Here is a 21,515-nt window from a genome sequence, read left to right on the forward strand (position 1 = left end):
CTATCACTGCCCCTGCCGCCTACCACCCAACTACCATTTCCATTTTCATGGAAAATTGCGAAAAATCAATCAATCTAATTGCTGTATAAATCTTTATTTATCGCCCCATCGAGTACATCCCATCACCATTATCATTATCGCCACCACACCCGCACACTGACACAATGCTGGGCCTCCAAAAAGTCGAGAAACGAGAGATATTTATGCCATATTCATATATCCTTATATCTATACTCTCATATAACCGTCATTTTGCTACCCAATTGTACTTGTTGTTATCTCTGGTATGCAAAGTGCAATACAAAATCAAAATAACCACAGCAGTCCCATTGACGAGGTCTGCGCGCATGCGTATTTGTTATAAAATCAAGTGGAATATAAATGAATATGAATGAATATCAAAATAATCCACACAGCATATACTATAGCATATATAATCAGCTCGGTGTCGATGTGTTCGTCAAACGATATATGGACTAAATATTCATGTACAAGGGACTTGATGCTCATTTATGCCTGTTTCTGTGTTTATTTTTTTAGTTTACTTTTCATTTTATCCTTTTGCGGGGACACTGAGACAGGGACGATGGCCAAGAGATGTTTAGTTTTTTTTCCTTCTAATCAAAAATACTCTATATGATATTGGATTTTTAAATAAAATAAAAATATTTATTCTGTACGCCGCACGTTCTTATTTGTTATGTATTTTTTTTCTTACAGCTTCTAAAAGATATTTTCCAAATTATTTAATTACTAAACATATACCATAAGTGGGATAGAATTAGGCCTCAAAGGGGATACTTTTATGTTATTTATTCTTAACTACACTTTCAATCGAATCACTACCCTTTTTCATCAATTTTGCCAGGATTGAGTGTGAAAAATAGAGAGCAACCAGCAGACCGAATTAATTGGCAAATACGAAGATGATTTTTGAAAAGCAATTAGATTTCGCTGCACTTTTGCTGCATAAAATCACAAAAAAAAAATACAAAAATTTTGAAACACTCTCTCACATTTAAGAAATGTTCGTATGACACAACTGCACCGTTTGGCTTTGGCAATCAATTTATGCGAAAATAACATGCCCAACACGAACGTAAACATGAACACACTCTCGTATACACAATCCAGCAAAAGTAACTACAACTTACAACAAACTTACAGGAACAACAACATGTTCATTTCCAGTCCGATCATTTCTTACATGACAATTTTTCATTTCCACATTTTGTGTTTTGCTCAGAACAGAATTGCTACGCTGCTAATGAAAATAATTCAAAAATAAACTGAGCCAATGCCAAACCGAAACAAGAACAACAACACGCATACACACAGATATACACACACAACAAGTCAGATACTCACAGATACAGGATACAGAATACAGGATACAGATACACAATGACAACGCAGACCAAAATTTACATAAGGCAACCCATCCAATCCAATCCAAATTCAGCCGAGCAGCGAGGCAGTTAAAATCAACATGACACAGTCCCAGAAAACAAACAACAACATGAGGTTACAAAACAACGAAAAAAAAAAATGGGTAACAAGGACCAAATACACCATGCCACATGCCAATATATATCTATACATATGTAAATTGTAAATGGTATAAAAAGATATATAAAAAAATAAAACAAACAACTCGATAGACCCTCTCACGTTTGGGGTTAATTGTGATGCCATTGTAGGCACATTTCCATTTATATATACTCGTTTACTGACATGCACATAAGTATTCGTATTTAGAGTTGATTTTGTGTATGTGCCAAGAATAAAAAATACCAGGTTGACCCCAGTTCCCCAGAGAACCCCTTTTTTGCAAAAAAAAAAAAAAACAAATATGTATAAAAAATTTAAAGAAAAAACATCTCCCGAACAGAGTTATGGATATTGCATTTAATCCACACTTGACTTAAATTCCATTATCGATTGCGCTTTAAGTTATTCTTACTAATAGTTTTGAGCTATTATGTTGTATTATAATTAAACATTGGTTGAAAACATTTATGTTTGTGTTTGAGTTTTTGTTTTTGGGCGTGCCATAAGCCGAGTGGAAACCAAATCTGCCAGTTAAACTTCAAAATGTTGATGCGAATGCGGAGAAAATTGCAGGCAACCCACGACCACGAACCGTGTGCAATTTTCGCATCATAAATATTATATTGCCTTTATATACATAATAACAAAGCAAAAAAAAACAAAAACAGAACAGAAAGAAAATTACGTATACGCTCTGTAGACAGACACAGCTAAACGAGCAGCCTCGTACAACTCAGCGTGCGTTAAAGTACTGCCAAAGTACCCAAAAAGCAAGCAGTGTGCGCTCTATAAATATTTATAACTACTTACAAATGTTATTACCTGCTGTAACTACTACAACTACTTCTATTATTATAGCATTTGCATTTACATTTACATTTACCTTTAGCATTTACATTTGCATTTACATGCTTTTACGTTTAATTTTTGGTTCGTTGTCGTGACGCGCTTGAAGATAATGATATGCAAGACTGAGAGAAACAACTCGAGTAGTTGTCTTTACCATATACCGTTGTCCTAACCCCTCTCTAACACACACACACACACACTCGAAATCCACCTTAAACCACCCCACCCACCCACTCAACTCACACACAGATACTACAAATACAAACAGAGCCACACAGCCGAATTGTTTGTCGTTTTACAATCGAATCCCCCAATCGAATCCAAACCAATCCAATCCGTAGCCTAGAAAACGCTTAGCTTCGAGCCACTGCAGCAGGACAAGCAGAACAGCAGAAACTCAAACTGAATATAAACTCAAATAAAACAATGAGTTAAGCCAAACTACCGATACTCCTGTATAAAGCCAGCCTGTTGCCATAGATGCCAAAGTAGTAGTTACCAAAAAAAAAAAAAAACCAAAAATAAACCCCTCCAGTAGCCAGAAAAAAAGCCAAAGCTACTTCACATCACAGCAATGAATCCATACGAATATTTGTGAGAGGTTTCTGTACTACTTATATGCTTACCCGATCCCAATTAAAAGTCCTTTATTGCTACTGTATATAAGCCTTTAACTTGAAACTGAACTATTTATTTTGGATTTCCTTAAGTTTTCATTTAGATTTTAGTTTCCTTATTGACGAGTCCCAATAAGTCTGTACAAAAAGTTTTAATTCGAAGTTTCTGCATGCCATTTAGCCACCCATCCTGTCTTCCTGTATAACTACAAAAAAATAAAATTGATTAAAATTTGAAATTGTTGCACGTTATGAATTCAACTTGATTTCTATTTGCCGCAAGACATTTTCTTTGTGCGTTTGTTAAGTGTATCTGTTGTGCCCAAAAATAACTTTCCGCCTAGTTTCTACAAATTCAAACTCTAAACTTGTTTCCATCTCTGAACTTTCCTATGATTTGTTGAAAATATAAACACACAATACTTTTAGTTATTAGTGGTTTAGTTAACTAATAAGTGCTCACTGCCAATTTTTACTAATATAAATAACCTCTCAATCTCTTTTTGCTACCTTCCCCTATATTTTAAACGAAAACGAAACAAATTGTGAATTAAATAGGACTTCACATTGGATTTTTACTTTCGTCAATTTTGGACCGATCCTCGTTTAGCGTATAGAAAACGACCTGGTGTAGAAACACTGTCGGTTGGATCAGAGTTCATTAAGAATATTTGGGTACCTGACACCTTTTTTGTAAATGAAAAACAATCATATTTTCACATTGCAACAACCAGTAATGAATTCATACGTGTGCATCATTCTGGATCGATAACAAGAAGTATTAGGTAAAAACCAACTCTCAACTACCGCAACTACTGCAACTCCCAAAACTCTAAGCTCTAAATGAAAGCAAAAAAAAAAAAAACAAAACATTAACATTAACATTAATTAATTGTCTGTATATGTGTATGTGTATTTGAATATTTAACAACAACTCACCCTACCAACCAAAAACCAAAAAGAAACTAACCCAATAACCAAAAAATACCTCCAACCTCCAACTAAATAAACAAAAAGAAATACTTCAACATTCTACTCAACCTTCTACTAACGATTTCGTTTGAACAAATTATCATTTTTGGCCCTTTTTGCAACTAACTTTTTTTCTGTGTGTGTATAAATCGATGTTGTAATTTTTTAAATCTATACGAAAATGGAAAAATTCTACAGAACGAAAAACAGTTTTCTTCCAAACGATTTAACGATTATTCAAGTGAGTTCAATTGGCAAGTGAAAGTGAAAGAAAGTTGGCAACTTTTCGAGCGATGCAGCCTCTAAAAATGACAAGCCGTATTTGTACATAGACTATCTTTTAATTTAATCATTGTCAGTCCAGAAAGAAATTAGTGACCGAAGCGCGGCCAATATTTATACTCGATTGGCTAGGGAATTCCTGATTCATTTCACATCATCCATGGGATAGTAAGACTCTCGTATCACTTCGACAAAACCCTCCTACGACAAAAAAAATCTATGTGGCTCATATGTAGTGTAAACAACAAGCATATTCCCTCACCAAAAAAAAAAAAGATATTGAAAATTGTTCAGCATCGACTACCAGGACTCGTGGGTACATACCTGTTGACATCTGTCTCATGTGTATCTGACACCGCAAAAAGGTTTGACTGGCCGCAGTAGCAGGGCTACTGGGCGCACTATTTTCTACTACCTTTAAACAAGAATCTGTCCAAAATAGCAACTAAATAGCAACCCCAGCAGCCACCAATAAAATTAAACCAGACAAATGCAACAATGCCATTACCAAATAGCCAAAGCAACAAACTAAGTATGAGTAGCATTTAATTTTCCGTAGCTGTAAGCAAACTTAAACAACGACTTAACAACCCAACAATCTAAGTAAGCCTACTAAAGCCTACCCTATGATAATGTATTAAGCCCTGCGTAAGAGCCAATCGCCTCACTATTTACAACTAAACTGCCACTCAAAGTATCTCTCACTTACCAAAAAAATAAAAATAAACCAGCAGCAAAAATTATATTATAGCTCATATCCAATTGAACTCGCTCTGTATGTAATGACTTGAACTTGAATCCCCAAGATACCCCCTTTGTATATACTAGTATCTCTGCTCGTTTGTTTGTTGATGTCTTCCCAGCTGCCTTTGAATCTGTTACTAATCGAGTGCTTTCTTTCCCCCAATAACTCCTGCCCAAAAAAATACAAAACTATCTCCTTTAGATTGACAATTACCGCATCGTGTCCGATGAATCTACAATATTTCCCAATGGATCGCCAGCTGTGCCACATTGAAATCGAAAGCTGTAAGTACTATGATCTCAATTATCACTGAACTCTAGCCAAGTAACTAACGCAATAATAATGCTAAGTGAAATCCAAGTAACTATTATGTCGAGAAATGTTAACAATAACGAAACAAAGTAATATGTGAACAAGAAACCAACTCATTCAGAATGTGAAGCAGCCAACTCGGCAGGGGAGTGGCCAAAACGAGGTGTCCAGTTTGGGCCGAAATTCTGTGCTTATTCGTTTCGCCATTTAGCCAAATTGTATTGTAGCCTGCACCTATTATTAGCCAATACCCCGTGCTGGAGCCCCAGCTGCACTGAGTCTTGGCCACTCCAGTTAGCCGAGTTAAATTCAATTCAACAGAACAGAACAGAAACTGAACTGAAATGAATTCAACTCTCAATTCTCAAGCAAAGGCCGTGCGCTGTTTGTTCGGTGTGGGCAGACAATATATACTGAAATCATATGTGAAAATATCCATACCAAAACCAAACCAAACCAGAATCAAGCCAGAACCAAACCAAACCGAAACCAAAACAATTAAAATGCAAGCAAGTAAATTTTAAGTGCCTCGACACAGACACAGAGACAAAGATACAGATACAGCAACAGCAACAGCTACAGATACAGATACAAAAATAAAAACACACAGAGCCTCAAAAAGCAATTAAGATGCCTTTGATGTCAATTGTGAACAGAGCAATTATGTTGCAACAAATAGCAGGAAATCGAATTGAATACAAATTTAATTGTCTTTAGGTGGAGCTTAGGTGGTATGAAATTGAATTTTCGGTTTTAAGGATAAACACAGGCTCTCAATAGATTCTCAAGTACTATTTTTATTTCTCAATATATATATATATATCTTTTGAGTTCGTTGTGCATATTTTGTTCAATCAAAATCAAAATTGTCCCCTCGCCCAAGCAAAAGAAATTAAAATCAATCAATACCAACCAACTCATCCAAAGAGTTCAACTCCTTCCACCTCAGATATTTTTGGTCATTTATGTATTTGTTTTTTGAAACTTCCACGAAGTTGCCAAGTGTCACAGCATCTTTATCCGCATCTACCCGAATGATTTACCCAACAACAGCAATCAACCAGTATCAGTATCTATATAAAAAGTATATCTCACTTATATATCATCGCAAGTGCAGTTCACAATTTCATGGCGCCGTGTATTCATGATGAAAAATTGGTTGGTTTTCGGTCGCCTTCTCAATTTCAGGAACCATGATACCGAAAAACGATAATATATGCCTCTGCCTATAGTTCGATGTCTGTGTTTTTTTTTAATGCGCCCACTCATACCCCCTGTTGGATTAAGTTGAATAATTATAAGTCAAAATACCCCATACACAGCACGCTTTTGCTTAAGATCTATTATTGTATATACGTTCCAATATGCATACCATTTACGTCTAGACCTCCTTTGTCAAAACTCTTGCCAAACACACACACACCCGAAAAACATTAGCCTTAAGACTGTATCTATTCCGAAAAGAACATCAGGAGTGTGTGAGCTAAGTATTCTGTGTTCAAGTCCCCAACAAGCTAATCAACAAAAAGAATACCACCAAACACCAAAACTCTAAAAACATGAAAACAATAAACATCAATTAATTAACTACTGCCCCCCTTTTTGCAACAACAACTACAACAACTCCTACAACAACAATCTTCAAAATCAACAACAATGAAGTCGGTTACACGATGCGAGATATCCGATATTTCTGGAGAGATGGACTGAGTAGTGTTGGCATGAGCAGTGAGGTCGAACTACCGCAGTTCCGAGTTTTGGGACACAGGCAGAGGGCGACCGAAATAAACCTAACCACAGGTACCCCCATACATTAAAAAAATCATAACAACCCAATAAAAAAAATATATATATATCTATCTCTATATGAAAAAAAAAAACAAAATATAATAATAATAACAACATCAATATAATCACATTACCATTTCCTTTGTTTTTTTTTTTAAAACAAGCATTTTTCAACTTGAACTTTTAACCAGTTTTCCATTTTCCGTTTTGTCGTAATGGATTTCGTAATCGTAATTTTGATTTTGTGTTTCCGAAAAAGGGTTAGCGCATATCCGAGAGTAACGAAACACGCACATTTAACCAACCAACCAAATGTTTTGTGTTCTTTTCTCGTCTAATTCTAATTCTAATACTACTACTACTACTTCTCCTTCACCAATATATATGTTTATCGAATATATCTTTATCGAGTGCTAACCGTAACTTGTGCTACTAACCAGAACAATCGAACCCACTTTCCCCCCATCTACTTGCTACCTATATATACATATATATATTGTGTTTGAAGTGTCCTCTACTAACCTCTGTTGTGACTACTCGTTGATTTCATCTCTTTCTTATTCTCTCTTCCATTACATTTCTTTATCCTTTCGTTTAGTTTCTACCGATTTTACGATTAACCGATTACCGATTACTCTTTACTGTTTACCAATTTACCGTTAAATCGATCAGTAAAGCAGCAGTTAGTGGCGTAGTGAGCGATAGCTAGGAACAGCCATTATGATTTTCATTTCCGTTATCGTTTACATTTCCGTTTCCGTATCCGTTTCGATTTCAGTTTCTCAGTATCAGTATCAGTTTCAGTTTTTTTTCGTTTCATTATTTCGTGTCGCAAGAGAGTCCAGTTTCGTTTGCTTGGGTAGGCAACTAAAGCAACTAAAAACGCTAATGAATACTAAGTAAATGACCTAAGTAAATGCCAAAAACAAGAAAAGAAATTTGTAAAAGCCAATGACTAAAATAAACAAATAAAAACAGATGACACAAGAGCACCCATTTCTGACACCAAACATCTAGTTAAGTTTTATTAGCTTTAAGCCAAATACTACTGCCAATAAGAACAAACAGTAGCTGTAAGTCAACCAGAGCGTGCCTACTAAATGCTCCTTAATATCTAACTTACCATTAGTTATGCTTTGCCAATGAAAATTCAATAATTATAATGCATTTTTAGCGCAATTGTAATATACGAACAATTAAGAATTTTAGAATTTCTTCTCGATTAAATAAATCAAAAAATATATTTTTGAACAACACTCAAAGCGACAAGTTCTGAATGAGACTATTAATCAAAAAAAATATACAAACCAAACCAAAAACCAAAAAAAAATTGAAAAATGTTCAAACAAAAACTAATAAAAAGAGAACAAAACACAAACCAGAAAAAAATGGTAATACTCTGAAAAAAAACTGAATTTAATTGAATTGTTATACAATTTTCTATAATAGAATAGAACTTATTAATAGTCTCACGAAATGTATTTTTTGTTTTATGCATATTTTTCAACAACAACTACAACAACGACAACCTCACCACCGAACTGTGCCAACAACAACAACTACAACTACCAAAACAACTGTAAAATAAACTCGTCCAACAATTACAACAACAACAACAACAACAAATACGACAACAAAACTAATACTAAAACCGAAAACACCAAAACCCCAAAAACCCAAAACCAAACACCAAACTGTACAATATGCAATTTCAAAACATAACAACTAAAACCACAACAACGATACAACTTAAACAACAACTACAATTAAAACGTAACTATAATACACAACAACTATATAGTCGGCTACACGATGCGTGACATACGCTATAAATGGAACGAAGGCCCCAACTCGGTCGGTGTCTCGAGTGAGGTTTCGCTGCCCCAATTTAAGGTCTTGGGTCATCGTCAAAGAGCTATGGAAATCAGTCTTACCACAGGTACCTGTAGACGGTTACCGATTTTCTTTTAACTCAAACTTTACTTTTATACCTACCTATATATATTTATATATACATATATATATACAATACCGATGATGACTTATCTATATATAAACATATATCTATATATAACATACTATATATAAATATATCTCTGTTATGATTTTGCGTTTTCTGTTTTGCGTTTTCGATTTCGATTCTACAACTTTTAGGCTCTTTATTTCGATAAGTTTTGCTTATGAGTTTTGATTCATTTATCGATTCGAAATAATTTTCAAGCAGCATTTGTAAAAAGTTATCCCAAAATTCAATCATGTTATGGAACAGGCTTACCAAATCGAGAAGAGTTGGAACTCGAGCCCTGGTTCAAGCCCCCCATGGAGCTTCAAGCAGGGCTCTGAGATGAACGAACTCTGAGATTACTACAAGAAAAGTGAACAGAAAATGCATGTTAAGCATCCTAAGATTTTTACATAATTTCTATTTCCATTTAGCTAGAGTTTGTTTCATCAACTTATCTAATCCATAGCATACAAAATACCAAGCAATAAAGTTAACAACTTAAATAACAATAATAATATTACAAAGTGCATTTAACATTTAAAACTAGTCCACTTTCATAGTCTAGAATCTAGACTGTCTAGCCTGATAGACTCGTCGCGTCTTAGAGCTTTCCCACTTTAACTCGTACCTACAGGATACTACTGTTCATATATCCTTAAACGCAAAATCAACGCATGTTACAAGCTAGCAACAATTTTCCAATTTAGTTTGTTCATCGAATTGTTTTCCTTTCGGCTTACGTTTACTTTCCGATCTCTGAGTTGGTTCCTCCTTTATTTTGAAACGCTCATAAGTTCATAAATTACAGCAAACCTTGACAAGAACAGAAAAACAACCGAAAAATAGAATAAAACCCAATCGTATCATTGGTAATGCCAAAACAAATGCAAAAATCAAACCAAATCAAATGAGAAATCAATATGAAATTGAAAACCAAATCACTTAGCGACCTTTGTATCATAGAACCGAAAAAAAAGCAATGAGAAAAAACTGAAAATCGTATGCAAATTATTAAGAAAGTAATGGAAATAGCAAAGCTTAACTGAATATGGCTTTTCCTTAGTAAATCATGCTTTTGATTTATGCCTGACACATTATTACAATACTTATAATCAATTCAATTTTTTAAGCTGCCAAATGCCCACACTCATACTCTCATACACACACATACACATAATTTTATTAACTAGTCACAGAAATTAGTTTTTACTACCAACAGCAACAGCTATCTAAAAAGTATTTACCAGTAATTTAAAACGCTATCAAAACTCATTAGCATAATCAAACAACAACCAACAACTGACAACAATCAACACCAAACATTCTGTATTGTAAATCAACAAAACAACCACAACAACAGCATTAATATCTAAAATCCAAAAAAAAAATAATCGAACAACCAAAAAAAAGTTATGCAACATATATTTAAAAATTTTACTCAAATCCTAATACGCAAAAAGCATTCAAACGTTCAAAATTATCGAACGAGAAACAATGAGAAGTTCAAAACCATTTTATACATACTTAATATATATATATTTACCTACAATCCAGTTTAAAATATCTTCAGAAAAAAAAATATATATATATCGAAAATACAAAACGCCCTCCCAAGCATGCTCTCATCTTATAAAGTTTCTTTTACAAAATCTTTAACAAAATAAATATATAACTATATAGACAAAACAGCAACAAATTGCAGGCAATTCAAATGCTCCTAATTAGGTCTTAGACTAGCTGCCTCTATTCATGTTTCTTTTATTATTTCATTTGACTCCTTTCTTGAGATTTTTGGCCAGTTTCAGTTAACCTACTCTAATGCAAGCCACTACTTTATTTCTCAAGTACTTTTGACTAACCTTGCTCCTATAATCCTATTTTTTTCTAAATAAGGTTCTTGCAGAATGATATTCAAAAATTAAATATTTGTTCATATAAATCGATAAACATTCTGCAAGGATTCGTGTGGAATGCATAGAATATTTTTCAAGTTTAGTTCTTGACCTTAGCTTTGACTTGACCATTTAACATTTCGTTTTTAGCCCTCACTTAAGTACCTTAATATCTGTTTATTGACGTATTGCCTGCCTGATAACGAAGCCTCGTCTAGATCGAAACTAACAATATTTCCAGGAAAAGTGCCAGCCGATCATGATTTCATATAAAATGCGCTCATACTTGATTTTAATTTTGTCTTTCAGTTTTCTATTTAAGTTAAATTTTCATTTTCTTTTAATTAAAAGTATTATTTGTGTTTATTTTGAATTGGTGAAGAATACCTACTAATATTATTTGTAAATATTTGCAAACGAAAATAAATCTTAGCGAAAATAATACTAATAATATATTTATATCTCTTTCTCTCTCTCACTCTCTCTTTCCAAAAATAACACGCTCAACAAATACTAAAAAAATATATAATTGAAATCATAATTAAATAATTAAATTCTTAAAACTAATTCGACGAAATAATTGGCGAGGGCAGGCAACTATTCGCGATTAGCCTGCGAAATTCAGTTCGTGCGTTCGATGGGCTACTACCTTATACAAATCTATATACCCTCTGGACTGATCGTTATTATATCATGGGTATCATTTTGGCTCAATCGCAATGCAACGCCGGCGCGTGTGGCGCTCGGTGTGACAACCGTGTTGACAATGACCACTTTGATGTCGTCAACAAACGCAGCGCTGCCAAAGATTTCGTACGTCAAGTCGATTGACGTCTATCTGGGAACATGCTTCGTTATGGTCTTTGCCAGTCTACTGGGTAAACAAACTAAAAACTACCAAAAACAATAAACTACTTACCCCGAACAACCAATTCCAAAAAAAAAGTAACCGCCCCAAAAAAAAACAAACACCATTAAACAGTAGCAATACGATTTACCCCCATATCTATACACACCAATATACAGCCAAAAAAATAATCACAACTCACACTTTAACAGGATCACACGGGGATCTGCCCTGTGAACTCTGAATTTATTATTTCGTGTTTTGTTTCCGTTTCCGTATGATTTGAATAATCCTGGCGCAGACAAGCCGACAAAGTCGCGTGCCAGCCTTGAGTTTCCTTTACGATTTACAAACACTTTATGCCAGCTTTCCGTGCCACGCTTAGCGTTGTGCAATCTAGTATAAACAACAGTTGCAGATACATCCAGAAAACACACACACAACAGATATTTTTCCCATCAAAACGATCTGCGTCTTGAGAAATTCTAATTAAACTTTTAATCAAACTCATTGGACGAATATCCCTGAAAAAGCGCAGTGAACTTTTGTCCTTTCACACAGTAAACAGTAGTTTGATTTTTATCTAAACTTGAACTATTTCACTTTTCTTATGGAGCCAACAGACTGCAAACTGGTCCATCCATAAGGACGCTGAAATGCACTGCACTTGAGGCACAGCCACCCGAATTAAGCCAAAGATACTTTTGTATTCGTAAGATACGCATTTCTCAAGAGATGCTGTTTATTCCAAATTTCATTTATCTTGAGCTTCGGTGCTGGTCCTGTCGAAATTCTAACTTTAACTTTCTCTCTAACTATCTTACAACTAAAACTCAATTCTCAAGCAAACAACTTACACCCACAACTACAACAACAACTCCAACAAACAGCAACAACAACAGCAAGATAAAAAAAAAAAACTTATGAGAAAAGAAAAAAAGAAACTCAAAAGAAAGAAATCTCTTTTTTCGTATTTGTATGTTCTTGTTAATTTTTCAATACAAAGAAAAACTATCATCCAAAGAAAATGTATGCAAATTCATAGATACGCGCCTGAGAGACAATAAAAACAATAAACCGTAAAGGCACGAAAATTTCCCACAATAACCCACGTCCCCACCCACCGTCTATCACCTGTCCCACCCGTTTTTCACATCGCACCTAGAATCGAAGCATGCTTCAGCCAAAAAAGACAAAAGCAAAGCAAAAACCAATATCCAATTCACCAGTCACATTAGCCTCTCCATATACACGCTCCGTGTATATGCCAGTATATACTATATACTTACTGTATGTACTATACTATGTACTATGTATAGAAGCCGACTCTCAGGTTGAGTTTGTGTTCAAGCACCCAGACGAGCAAATCTCACACACTTGAGCGAACACACTTCAACCTGAAATGGTACCCAGATATCAATATACGCCCAGCTTCCGCCAAATGCAAACTGCAAACTGCAAGCAGCAAAATGCAAATCGCTAACCAACAACTTTGAAAAAAAAAATATATGTACAAACAAAAACTACGCACAAACAAAAGAGAAAAAGAAAAGAATAACTAAATAAAAACAATTTAGAGCCCAGGGTACGAGTAGATCGATTAAATCAATTAAAACCTAAAACCAAAGCTAACAATCGTTAAAAGGGAGCGCAAAAAATATCAAAATAAATACGAAACCAGCATGCCCTGCGCCACACCTGGCTTGACTCGCGATTGAATTGAATCAAAAAAACAATACAAAAATAAGAACAGACACAATACACTGTAAATATGGTTCAACAAGTCGTCGATCAACAGCCAGAAGACGCAGCCCCCGAAGACTCTTCAGACAACAGAGCCCCGCAACCAAAATCATAAATAATTTCAAATCCAAAACTGCGCCCAGTAACGTCAGTAAAAAGTATCTGAGAGATACGAGTATCTGCGATTTGGAGCTATCAAGTTTGGGTCACTTTAACGCGTGTCCCAGACATGATGGCTGCCAAATTGCATACAAAATATGAATAAGAATATGTATAAAATCGCACCAGATAGTAGATAATCCAATGTTAGGTAAGATATGATTCGTAGCCTGCTTTCTGTTTTGTTTTATTGCCTTTTGCAGCGAAATTGGTTGCGGAAATGCGATGGGGTAAGTACTCGTTACTAGTTAATCGTTACTCGTTACTTCCTGCCCGCCATGTTCTATCCACATTCATCGGCGAGTATGCGAATATGTTGAAAATTTTTTAAATAAAATCCTGAAAAACTCAAAAAACCCCCCCATCCAAAAACACTCAAATCAAAATCTGAATCCGTAACATTCCAAGGATAACAAGAACATCTGAAGAAGCTGAAGAAGCATTACGAGGAGCATTACAAATACGAACAAATGCTGGAAATTTTCGTGTCCTTTATAACGGGCGACTTTGTTCAATGAATTTGCATTTAAGGCACGCACATGAACATTTTCCTTGAATGATGGTCTCAACTGCAGAAATAAATGTGTACATAAATCGTTTGGCTTACAAATGACTTTTTCCACTCATTTCACAAAAACAAAACCAACTACGGCAGAAAACCGTAAACACGAACACTCACTCACTAACACACACTCACTCGCATACAGACACACTTCAATTGCTCTGTCTCTCCTTCTCTGTCTCTCTAGAATATTGCTAACTCTCTCACACACCCAAACACCCAAAACACCCACACACAGACTTGCTTTATTCGAATTTTCCTTTGCCTGGCTAAAATGGAAATACGAAAATAAATTCACTTTAATTTTTGATTTCACTTGCCCCCCAAAAACCAAACACTGAACAACCAATCTACAATATTTGTTCCAAACGACTCTGAATGTTACATAGCTTGAGTCCCTTCCGAAACATCCCGCCCATCCCAAAAACCCACTATACCCCCTCCCCACATGGCGTCTATACCAGCCCATCCTGCCAAACATTTACCTCTTTAGACGTTGTGCGCAAAATGAACAGAAATTGATTGCTAAATTCTTCATGAAATTTAAATTTCTTTTGTTTTTCTATTTGTCTTTCTTTGTATCCGACTGAAAAAAAATGCCAAAAAAAATATATCGAAACCCACCCTACCAAAAAAAAAAAACAATGTAAACTACAACTTCAACAATCCAACTATATCTGACAACTACAACAACCAACTACAACTACCAACAAAAAATATCATCCGTACTTCATGTGGAACCCGAACTCGACTCTAAATTCTTGAACTGCATCTGCATCTGAACCTACCGACTTAATCCCCCACCCACCACCACCAAACCGTATGCCAAACCGTCCATCAACAATGTATCTAAATCTATCGAAATTAATCGAAATTTATCGCAATCTATCAACCAAATTCCAAATGCCACTACTGCCCATCAACAATCGATTGAAATTATTTGAAAAATACTAAAAAAAATTCTGTCGTCCAAATTGCAACATCAATGATCGCCCAAATTCCAAAACGAAATTCGAACTGTAATCTGATATTGAATTGAAAAAAACCCAAAATCGTTATCGTTTCGTATCGCATCCGTTTATCGCTATCAATAGAATACGCCACCGTCGGCTACATGGCAAAACGAATTCAAATGCGAAAACAAAGATTTATGGCGATCCAAAAGATAGCCGAGCAGAAAAAGCAACAGCTAGATGGAGCCAACCAGCAGCAGGCCAATCCGAATCCGAACGCTTCCGGTGGAGGCGGCGGAGGCGGTGGCGTTGGCATGGGCCCTGGTATGGGACCCGGAATGGGAGGCGGACCCAATGTGGGCGTGGGCATGGGCATGGGCCCGGAGCATGGTCACGGGCATGGACACCACGCCCACAGCCACGGCGGGCATCCACATGCGCCAAAGCAAACAGTGAGTAACCGCCCAATCGGCTTTTCCAATATCCAACAAAACGTTGGTACGCGCGGTTGCTCGATAGTGGGACCCTTGTTCCAGGAGGTGAGATTCAAGGTCCACGACCCGAAGGCCCATTCCAAGGGTGGAACGCTGGAGAACACCGTGAACGGTGGCCGAGGCGGACCGCAGTCCCACGGGCCGGGTCCGGCGCAGGGCGGTGGCGGCCCGGGCGGTGGCGGTGGCGGCGGCGGCGGTGGCGGACCGCCAGAGGGCGGCGGTGATCCGGAGGCAGCGGTGCCAGCCCACCTTCTGCATCCCGGAAAAGTAAAAAAGGTAAAGGTAAAGATCGTACATGATGCGGCGACAAAAAAGTATTCAACACTTTTCCCAACCATACTAACATATACTTTTTCTTTCATTTCCCCGCCCATCTCCCCTGCCTGTCGGCTATCCCTCATCCTAATCCTGTAATCACCTGTCCCATCAGGACATCAACAAGCTCCTGGGCATCACGCCATCGGACATCGACAAGTACTCGCGCATAGTATTCCCCGTGTGCTTCGTCTGCTTCAACCTGATGTACTGGATCATCTACCTGCATGTGAGCGACGTGGTCGCCGATGATCTGGTGCTCCTGGGCGAGGAGTAAGGTGGTAGCAACAAGGAGCAAGGAGTATGGACTCGCAGGAGTGAACAGCGCACCAGAGAGAGTCAAACTGTGCAGGGCGCTGAAAAACCACACACACACACAAAAAAACATAAAATATGGAAACACTGAGAAAAAAACTAAAAAAAAAAAACATTAAAAACCCAAAAACCAAAAGAAATAGAGGCAACAAAACTAATTTTAACTAGCGATATATTAAAAAAGCAAGAAATTATTGTTTATTACTAAAAAAAAAACGAACAAAAAAAAACAGAAGGACACACACATATTACAAGGTCGAAAGCAAAGAATATTGTTAAATAGATTTACACAGGTATAAAAAAAAGGAAGAAAAAAATTAGAATTAAACAACCAAATGAGTATAAATGAATGAAGAATAATCAAAAGCAACAGATTAGCAAATTGTAGTGAAAATTATATAACGAAAAACCATAAAACCACAAATATAACGATCAAAAATCATACGCAACATAGGCATTAATTGAAAATAATGAAAGTAATGAAAGACGATTGAACGACTATGGGATACCCTCGAAATAGCGCAGTCAAGAGTGGATTTCAAACCGAAAAACACACCAAATAATAGAATATTAAACAGAGAATGTTTAAAAGGACATGCTAGGACCTTTTGTTTAAAACTAGTTTCGATTATCTTTGAGGCGTTTTGTGTTTGTTTGAAGTTTATGAAACGAATGACCTTTGCTTCCCCACTTTAAAAGCAAAACACCCAAAGAGTCTTCCTCTAATTTATAAGTGCGTTTTAGTCCCCATTTTAAAATCCTTTAGCTGCACGCTCTCAAAACAAAAACTGAACCAAAATTTAACGAGAATCTTGAGAAAGTACTCACTATGTTGATCCATTGATTGCCCATTTAGTTGGTTGATTTGTTTATTCAGAACTGACTTAGCGCTTCCAAGAGAAATGGCCAAATTTATTAGAAATCAAAAAAAACGTAGTTCAATGAACAAATTTCGACAATTGAGAATCAGTTTAGCGAATTATTATACGTTTCAATAAGTTAACTTTAAATGCAATTGAGGAACGAAGAAACGGGAAGGGTCCTTAATCATTTGCACTCACAATAAATACGAAAGGAATATTATGGAGAATACTTTGAATGAACGGCACCTTTTATAAGCAAACATCGGAGATAAGTCATACAAATAGTTAGTGCAATTGACATAGTGAAATAATAATATGAACGATAACGATTAATTTTAGTTACACCAAATTTTTATATCAACTTTAAAACTAACAACAAATTATTCAAACTGCACTCAGTCACTCTCTCAATCAATCGATCACTCAATCACTCTCACTCGATAACATAACTCGATAAACACCACAAGAATCAAACTCAACAAACTTTTCGAAGACAAAACTTTGCGGCACCGTAAGAAATCAATCTAAAGTCTAAGTGAAAAATTTTCAAAATGCAAGCAAGTAAGCCCAAAATAAAGAATACCTAAACAGTAAACATTAAAAACGAATATAAAATAGATAAAATAGACATAGAAATATGTACACAAGTATAAATGAAACTGCCTAAGAAAAATAGCGTATAAGTCTAACAAATAGTTGCTAAATAAAAATGAGTTAAGCAAAGGATAAACGGAGGATAATTGATTTTCAATTTGTACATACAGAACACACTCGAAACTCGGAACATTCTCAAAGCAAAAAGCAAAGTAGGAGCAAAACTTCGCAATTGAATTAAACTTAGTTAATGTAATTGAATCTAGTTAAGCGATTAACTCAGATACGTTCAAGCAGTCAATAAAGCCGCAAAACATACAACAGATACTTACGATGCACCTAAGTTAGCCTAATGAATACACACACACACAGGACACTCTACTTATACTGACAAATGGACAGACACAGAAACAGATACAGATACTCGACTTAATACATATATACATTATATATATATATATACAATTTGAATTTTCGCTCAAGTTCCTCGATGAATCACAGACACAAATGAGAAAGAAACAAAAGTTAAGTTAATTAACACATAATTAAAGGCAAGTGAGTTTAACTTTAAACATTAAAAAATAATTAATATAATATACAATTTAGCTCAATGGAGATATAATTAAGCAAAACCATACCAAAATATCATCAATGAATTTTAATTTAGTGTTTATGATTAGTGCAAGTGCAGATCAGATCGTAAGGCTAAAGAATTTTGTACAGTTAGCTAAAGTTAAAGCTAGGATCTAGTTATATGCCATACAATATGGTCAATACACACACAGACACACTTCAACACCCTGAACACAACAAACACACACACATGTATATAATTATAAAGTTTGGCTTAAGAGACACACACACACACAACCAGTATATGAGATATATTCATATAACGTATTTAGGCACCTACGTATATGTAGCACGAGTTTTTTATATGTAAACCAAGGAAGAAATTGTCCTAATCCAAATACCCAAAAGATCGATTGATATCGAATCGAGAAACAATTAACTGTATATACGAAAAGTACTTATGAATGGAACACTGGCAGTGTAAGCGAAGGATGACGATGACGATGATGATGGTGGAACAGCTATGGAAGCCTAGATATACATATGAATAAGATGAACCTTTAACCCCCAACCCTTCTTAAGGACTACCTAACCAATTCTGCAAAACGACTACCGGAGAGGCCCCAAGGAGAATTACTTTATTAACGATCTAGAACAGACACGATAATACATTTACACAAGCCAGATATTAAATGAGAATTAACGAAAACAAAAAAATGTACGACAAAGTCGAACCTTCGACTATTAATACCCTTTAGCCAGGAAAGTATCTTGAGTTGTCTGTCTGCTTTCGAACAAAAAATGCAATCTTATTTTACTCCAAACGGCTAAAGAGTATCCACATATTTTTAACTAGGAATCTGAGCAAAAAGGAAAGCAATATGAGATTTAACCAAAATTCATTTTATTAGCCATTTTCTAATTTACTGAGCCAAGTGAAACGGATTTGAAGCAAACTGCAATTGATCTACAAAAAACACAGTAAACAATTTCCAAAGAAAATAGTTACAACCCAAGTAAAAGTAAAATCGGTGATAAAACAACATAAATAATATATATATCTGCTTATATATTAAACACAGACACACCCTATACATATATATATATTTTGTAGCTATACAAAGGTCAGGAATCAATTATGTTACCGAAGACAGAAATCAAAATGTTTGTAAAAGTTAAAAGACAACAATTGCGGATGATATTAATTTGTAAAAATAAAAACATGCTATATAATGAATATTCCCTAAAAAAATTAAACTCAAATAAAATTATGATGAACAACAAATAGCTGCTCAACGGTTTCGGAGCGTATTTCCAAAGAACGTAAATTAATGAAACAAAAGTAACATTTTATTTGTAAACAACGCAGAGGCGCAAATAGTTGATGCAAAAAGGAGTAACATTTTTAAATATGAATGGCAAATTGTGCGTTTAATTTTTCATATGGAATTTTTTACTCTACAACCTAGTTTATGATATTATTTTTGTCGAGATGTTGAGGAAGGAAAACCAAAATAATTTAGTTGGCCATAGCGAGAACATTTTTTATAAACAAATTATTGAGGCGAGACGACGATGAAAATGCATATTATACGAAAGTATTTATGCAAGAGCATTTAGGACAACAACAACAAGAAAAACCAAAACCAAAAAAAAAATAAGAAATGATAAGCAACAAAAAATGATGCAAATATGTAAAATGTTAAAATATACACACAATGAAATGTTTGAAGCATTTTTGGTGTTGCTGTTTAGACGGCAACACCAACACCAACGTTTTATAAAGCAACCGAAATGGAGAAATAAAAAATAATTATATATATATATATATATATGAGGAGCGATATATACATATGTACGTGACATGATGTATATTTAATTATATATATTATATATGTATGGTGGTCTCAAAAACAAAGCAAAACCAAAAACATGAAATTCTAAAGTATTTAGATAAGCAAACCAACAATTTGGGAACCCTAGCTACTAAGTTGAACCACACCAGACACAGATACAGATCCAGTAATACTTACTAAAGAACAGATCCCAATTCCAGCAGTTCGCACCGAATAACAAAACCAAAAAAAACAACATTTTTAAAATGAATTCAAAGTTAATGCAAGTGAATATTATTATTGAGAAATAGTCTATAACCCTAGGCAGCAAGACGAGATATTGATTGAGCCATGAATTGTTAGCGGCATTAGTGCCGAAAATTAAATACACTATTCGAAAGACACACACACTCACACACAGACACACACTTATGGTTGTACGTTGCATACTTTTAGTTTGTTGCATCATTATTAATTATTATTAAAAAAATAAAAGGAAAAGGAGCATTAATTTAAGAGGCCACAGAATCATTGTCCGTTGACAGGCAAACCGTTTGCTCAAGCAAAGTAAAAAATGCGAAAATTTGTTATTAAATTTTAAGATTAGGCATCAATCCAAAGTATGATTCCCCGCGGGCTCTGGCTACCTACGATTACCAATTGTGTATGATTTGTCAGTAAAAAAAAATATATTTACCAATTTCAAGTCTCATGCCATCATCAAGCAATAAAATCAAGCAAAAACTATATATTCGATGTGGAGTGTATCTGTATATTTTTTGGTTTTATCCGTCCATCAAAAAGAGTTCCTAAATGCAATAAATGAACATTTTTTATGATTACCAGCCAGTCAGAGCCATCCCGCCATCCGTTCGCCACTTCCGATCCGATATGGTAATCCCCCGCCCCAGTTGAAAAGTTGGTCTGCTGTCAATTATTGGTTCCACAGTACCCTCAGATAATTATTTATTTATTTTTCGGTTGCTCAACCATCCATCAGCCTCAGTCTTGGAATGAAAATAAAGGGACAAATCCAATAAGAAATCCCCCTCCCAAAAAAAAATAAGTATATAAGCAAGAATATGTTTGAAGGTCCCCCGGGAAATGGGGCGAAAACCAAGAGAAAATAATTTAAAACGTAATGCGTATGTAATGATTGATCACTGATCACAAATTTTGACTGTGTTAATTTCGTTATATAAAATGAAAAAAACCAAATTAAAAAGACCAAAAAAATAAAAAACAAAAA

At 35.2% G+C, this 21,515-nt stretch overlaps 1 protein-coding gene across 9 annotated transcripts in view; it reads left to right on the top strand.

Moving 5' to 3' along the window:
• Rdl (Resistant to dieldrin) overlaps nucleotides 1-16,639 on the top strand; it is a 33,074-nt gene extending 16,435 nt beyond the window's left edge. For 3 of the 9 annotated variants that reach the window (XM_043212292.2, XM_043212294.2, XM_070280196.1), the window contains exons 5-10: nucleotides 3,576-3,802; nucleotides 5,218-5,300; nucleotides 6,991-7,128; nucleotides 11,607-11,891; nucleotides 15,419-16,053; nucleotides 16,202-16,639. In XM_043212292.2, the coding sequence (XP_043068227.1) occupies nucleotides 3,576-3,802; nucleotides 5,218-5,300; nucleotides 6,991-7,128; nucleotides 11,607-11,891; nucleotides 15,419-16,053; nucleotides 16,202-16,363 (1,530 nt within the window). In that variant the 3' untranslated portion in view covers nucleotides 16,364-16,639. Of the gene's footprint in view, nucleotides 1-3,575; nucleotides 3,803-5,217; nucleotides 5,301-6,990; nucleotides 7,129-8,917; nucleotides 9,056-11,606; nucleotides 11,892-15,418; nucleotides 16,054-16,201 lie in introns of all 9 variants that reach the window. The other 6 variants (XM_043212293.2, XM_043212291.2, XM_043212296.2 and 3 more) reach the window with 3 other exon arrangements.
• The last annotated feature ends 4,876 nt before the right edge of the window (nucleotides 16,640-21,515 follow it).

Source organism: Drosophila bipectinata, chromosome 3L (assembly GCF_030179905.1).
Source record: "Drosophila bipectinata strain 14024-0381.07 chromosome 3L, DbipHiC1v2, whole genome shotgun sequence".
NCBI lineage: Eukaryota > Metazoa > Arthropoda > Insecta > Diptera > Drosophilidae > Drosophila > Drosophila bipectinata.